Below are 6,000 nucleotides of genomic sequence, written 5' to 3'. Positions count from 1 at the left end.
CTCAGCCAGTCTGTAAACTGGTCCCTTGTGCAAATAGCTGGTTAAAAGGTAACATATAACCTGCTCACAAATGTTTCATTTTAAAGACAGAGAAGAATAATTCCTTCAAGTTTGGCCACCACTCAGGTTGTTAGCCATCTGTCAGTCTTAAGTGGAACAGAGAGCAAAAGCAAGCTTTTCTGGCCCATCTTTCTTTAAGAAGTATGACTACCGCAGTTCCTAAAATAAGGACAGTCATGTCATAGTCTAGAAAAGTCCACTTATATCTTTCTAGAAAGAAATCTACTCTTCTGAGATATAAAATGCTCACTGTAAAAAATATTAGGCACTGACTGATTACATGTAAGAATCAAACTAGTCCCATCATATTTGAAGGAATTTAACTGGAAGAAGATCAGCTTCCTAACTTGGTTAAACAGAGTCTATAATGTAATGAGACCAAAGTGAAGTAGTTTAAGTAATAAATGTTTAATCAAAGAATTTTACATATTATTAACAGCATTCATTTGGCCAAACATCTACATGGTTGTAGAATCCTATTGTATATAAAGGGGGAATGTATCAAGTATAGACTATGAAAGTGCAAATAACAAGTCAAGGTTAGAGTAATTTTTTTTACATTATAAAATTAATGTGTTTACAAAATAGGCTTTGCCAAACTTTATTTCTGAACTGTAAAGTCAATGACTGTGTTGTTTTTAAAATATGTACCAAGGAAGTACAAATTGGATAATGATCTTTCCTCATGCTCAGGAGAGAATAGCACAGGAACAAGGGCTACCTACTACACCAGGTGCCAGGCACTGGCCTCACCAGAAACATGCACTCCACAGCCTTCACGCAGCACTTCCACACTTCGCAAGACACCGCTATATGATACAAAGACTCTTTCTTTTGAAAAAAATTACAACTTGGTCTAAAAACTGATCGGTGTTGATATTTTTAATCCAAAATAAACTTGTAAAAAAATTTTTTAATGGACTATTTCAGTTTAATAGACAGCAATACACTGTAGAAAAAAGTTAATATTTACCCCAACAAATTAATAAGGGTTGATGTCAATGTTTCTGATAATTGGGGAAATAAAAACTAATGTGGACTTATGACACCCAAAGCATAGGAACAATTCCTACATAGTTTCTTTTTAATCCCAGGAGAATCTGAGGAATATTAAATAATATAATGTCCTAGGTCTCATGAATTCCAAATATAAGAATATTTCAAAAATAGGGTTTGGAAAATAAAAAGTAATAAAAAACCATAATTACAACTCATGTGAATATCAATACTAATACAACCTTTCACCCAGTCCAGGACTTGCCTGTACAAACTCAGTACTGAAATTTTGGTATCTGTAGACTTTTGGTAAAAATCTGGCAAAACATTAAATGGGGTGTTGCCTATCTACTTTGCTTATGTTATGCTAGTTTGGGTAATATGTAAGTAAAAGAGCCAGTCCAACAGTTTACTCTAGTTTTAATTACACACTGTACCATTGAATCTTAATTACAACTAAGACCAGTATTTTCTTCACAGGAAGACACTGATAACCAGGAAGTTGATTTTTTCAACACTAAACAGTAGTCACACAGCAAATGAGTATTGTGCAACAGAACAAACACGTCAGCATTTGCTATTGAGGCAAACAAACGGATTGAACATTTATTTAGTTGTTATATTGACTGGAAAGGCAAGGCCATGGGTGGTTTATGGAGGTCTCTGCAGTTCATAGCATAGTTACTTCAGAAGAGACACTGAAATTTGAATGACTCACTTATTGAACTGGCAGCTATCCACTGAGGTTAGGCAAAGGCACGGTAACATGTTGCGCAGGGTGTTTTACTGGATTTTTAATAATTGTTGGATTTACTGTAACTCATAAAAACTCCACTGTTTTCTATTTTATAAAACACTTACCATTAAAAGTAATTGCACCCATTAGTAATTAGAATGCACTGTAAAATTGTGAAAACAAAGAACTATGATTGCACTTTCAATAAAGTGTCTCTTAAAATACAGCACCGCTGTTGCTAATCAACTGTATTTTAATATTAAAATAAACTGTTTTTAACAGCAGCATTAGTTTTAGTTAACTTAAGCTACAGGCTACATTTATTTAAATGCAGTCTCCATGGCAACAAAAGCCTATTAAAGCCTGGCATTTCATGGCTACCAAGTGGCACCTTTTACTCCCGAGAATGCTGACACTGCCCTGGAGCCACACCTGAACGCCTTCTCAGTGCACGAGTCAGAGTTTGGCACAAGTGGACTAAGACATGAAAAGAAATTTTTGACTCATGTGAAAATGAAAATTAATTACATTGTGGGAGATGCAGCACTAAAGAGAAGCTTTGGACACTTCGATTCACACTGCTCAGACCAAGAGGCAGGAAGAACGTTATGGAAGAGCACAAAGAGATCGAGGAACTCAGTGTTACCAGATCTGTCCAAAAGAACTTCTAAAATGAAGAAAACCTTTTTTTTTCTTTTTAAAGAGAAAAACCACCCAAGGATGAGGGAGTAAGCCTTTAATTTAAATGTTCCATTTTAAGTATTGCTGACCTTAGGCTAAACAGAGGACTGCATTTTCTTAGAGTGTGGAATCTAACCTACTTACTCCATTTGTTTTTCTTTCTCTCCTGCTCTTCTTTTTGTCAGCAAAAAAGGGGAAAGCTATCCAATTAAATACCAAAGAAGTTTCCTGTGAGGTTAAACTCCGAAACGAAGCCACCATTCAAGGGAACTCCTCGTATTCAACCCTAATGTCAGTGGTTTAGAGTTGAGTTGGAATTAAGTGGATCCAGTTTCCATGAAGCACACTCCACCAGCATGCCACCTGTACCGCGATGCACTTGGAGACAGAGGAATGCAGCTCACACTAAGTGTCCTTGTTCCAGCCAGTCACTTGAGGTTTGAGGTGTTTGACTTGAGACATCTGAACCAGCTCCCTTGCTGGCTGCCTCAGTACCACTTTCGCCAGCTTGAGGCGCTGCTTCCCCAGCCAGAATATTCTCTTCCAAAGAGTTTTCTTCTTCTCTTTGGGTTCCTCTACCTTCACTGACCACAGCATCTTCAAACACTGAGTCTTCTTCTGGCGGCACCAGTTCTACATCTTTCACGCCTTCTGACCCATCTCCAACACAGGGGCGCTGGGAATCTGCACTGATTTCTGTAGTTGCTGGAGGAATCAGGACAATACTCTGAGGGTTCATGTCGTGAAACCAAGCCATGATATTGCCCAGAAGATTGTCACTGATGTTGGCGTCCTGGCCAGCTGAGTCAGGGTCACTGGATGAGGGATAGAATTCATTTCTTGCCTCACTGAGAGGGTGTGAACTTAGGGTGTCACTTGAAAATGTGTCACTTTCGGCTCCTAGTCTCAAGAGGCTGTCGCCAAATTCCAATAGCTCGGAGCTGCTCAACGCAGCTGCAGGGCTATCTGTGTTCCTGGGGCCGGAGTCCAGCCTGGAAGGTAGAGAAGTGCCTATTGCCCCTAAGGAAGCATCGCCACTGAGGAAGTCTCTGTTTCCTTCATCGATGGCCAGCCCCGATTCTTGCAATGATAACTGTATTGCAAGAAGTATATTAGGATCATCTTCATCCAAGGAACTCAGAGCCTGAGGGCAACAGAAAGTAAAATCACTTAAAATTTAAAAGAAAAAATGATTTAACTCAATGAGGTTTACCATTGTGTTTTTACTTAACAGATAATTAATATTACCTCTATTTATACAGAAGAATTATTTTATCTACTCAAATCTTATTTTAGTTTCCATGTTATAGGGGAAAAATTCCTGAAGCTAAATCTCTTTTCCTGTAGCACACCCCTGAAACAATTTTGAATGTAAGGAAGAAAAAGGAAAGCAATAAAAGTGAAATCAGAAAACCAGGCCACACAGAGCAAGAGCAGAAACAGGGGCCAGGGGGCCGCCCAGGAAACTACCTGAAGAGAGTCTTGGTTCTCAGAGCGACTGGCAGGGGTGTAGTCACGCAAGGAAGAACTGTGCAGCACACTCATGGACGCAGAGCTGACCACGGAGGTGCCTGGTCTGCGGCCACTGCCACCTTCTGGGAGATCTGTTTCAGAGCAAGTGGTACCAGAGACAGTTCAGCCATACAGATTTCATACATCTTCTTAGTTAAATGGCAATTCCTCTTTCAGTGCAGGTGAAAACCTGTGTTCACACATTCACTTAATCTTCCAGAGACTTCTTATGCATATCTGTCTCACCAGATGCAACAATATCTATCTCATACCACTTGCTTCAAATCCATGATTATTCTTTGCATTTGTGCTTGCACTACAAATGGTTCTATTCAGAAAGGCCAATGCTACTCCTCTTTGTTTTCTTAAGCAACAATAAATAAAGGTGTTTTAGTTTTCAGAGTTATTTTTTAAATAAAAAGAATTTGGGAACCACAATGCCTGAAGAACAAATCTTCAGACCTGTTGATCCTGATTTACTAAAGATGCTCTGCTGATATTATAAAGACTTCCAATTATAACTTAACATTTAAAAGTTGATAATTAAGATAACTTACTCCTAATACCAGAAATTTTCTTTTAAAGAATGCTTATAGGAAAAGTGAGGCTAAAAGAAAAACATACCATGAACACAGCCAACAGTAACCAATAGCTGCAGTAACCAATAGCCACCTATGAATGCTCACTAGGTACTTCTCATGCCTAAGGATTTTACAGGCATTATCTCATTAAAAGCTCACAATTGCCCCCTAGTGGCACTCTCAGTATTGCTTCTTTAGAATGAGGAGACTGCTCCTTGGAGAGGTTCAGTGACTCAACTGAAGTGTCTCCCTGATAGGCAGTGAGATGTGGTCATGAAACCAGGTCTTTCTGACTCAGAAGCCTGCGTTCTTAACCCCCATAGTTTTCTGTACCCTGTGACCTTAGAAGCAGCTACCTACAGATTGTGTATCTAAATTACGAATTCTTTCACAATCACCTACTTAGTTTTAAGAATAAACTCAAGAGAGCTAAGAGATTAAGACATACCCAACCCAAGAACTTACCTAAAGTGCTTTCACTGGGCTCATCAGGGTCTGGAGGGTTACTGAGCAGACTGTGCACGTCTCCTCGCCGGCGCTGCTGTCTGTGCCTCCTCCGATACTGAAATTCAGCATATTCCTGCATAAACCAAAGGTTATAAAATACAGGAGAGCATGCAGCTTTTTTAATGCAAATTAAACAAACAGCACACTTTTTCCCCCAGAGGAAAAAATGTGTGATTTTATATACATATTATAAAATCACGTGGCTTTAGAAAAAGAAACTTCAGGTTTTGCCATGCCAAGGAAACAGAAAGGGAAAAATAAAAATTTTAAGTAGTCATTACAATCGCCTGGGTAAATTGGGAGTACCTGCAAGCTCCAAAGCCAGATCGCAACTGAGCTTATTTCATTTGCCTGGGTCTTATTATTTAATATTATAGCTAATCCTGTAATGATTTTACTAATGTAAGTTAGGCTCTCCCTGGAAGTTTGGTTTTAAAAAAGTAAGTGATACATTCAACAGAAAGAAAGGAAAAGCACACACTGTTAAATCCTTGTCAGATAGTTAGATCTTGTCTTTTTGGGGACTGTGACATATCACACTCACAAGACAAACGACCAGCTTAAGAGAGATATGGTGTTAGCTTGAAAATGAGATGGTGCTGGGCTTCCTATCGGCATCAGCTGACATGTGGGGTTACCTCCCACACAGGCAGGTGCAGTGTTTTCTATTTACTGTATGGGAAGAACACAATCCAGGCAGATGTCCCTGAGTTTATTTTCCATATTTTAGTGACACAGAGATGAGAAGAAAGGTCAGTATGTATGATACCAACATGAGAAGGCTAATTTTGAAGGTAATTATAGATTTTTTCAGTGATAAACACTAAGATACTCAGGTTTATGGTTATCCAGGTTACCATTGAGGACTCACTATGCTTATATTGTGAAAGTACTGAACAGGTTTTATATTACAAATGAAACTTTCAC

The 6,000-nt window shown here is 38.8% G+C and overlaps 1 protein-coding gene across 1 annotated transcript in view; it reads right to left on the bottom strand.

Moving 5' to 3' along the window:
• Positions 1-454: 454 nt before the first annotated feature.
• Positions 455-6,000, bottom strand: part of ANKIB1 (ankyrin repeat and IBR domain containing 1) — a 123,002-nt gene continuing 117,456 nt past the window's right edge. Inside the window, exons 18-20 of the mRNA XM_081102338.1 lie at positions 5,032-5,146; positions 3,944-4,077; positions 455-3,617 (exon numbers count right to left, since the gene is read on the bottom strand). Of these exons, the coding sequence (XP_080958464.1) occupies positions 2,874-3,617; positions 3,944-4,077; positions 5,032-5,146 (993 nt within the window). The 3' untranslated portion in view covers positions 455-2,873. The remainder of the gene's footprint in view (positions 3,618-3,943; positions 4,078-5,031; positions 5,147-6,000) is intronic.

This window comes from Myotis nattereri (assembly GCF_964212035.1).
Source record: "Myotis nattereri genome assembly, chromosome: 11".
NCBI classification, from domain to species: Eukaryota; Metazoa; Chordata; class Mammalia; order Chiroptera; family Vespertilionidae; genus Myotis; species Myotis nattereri.
The sequence above is the reverse complement of the archived record's forward strand: the minus strand, read 5'-3'. Positions and strand labels throughout refer to the sequence as shown.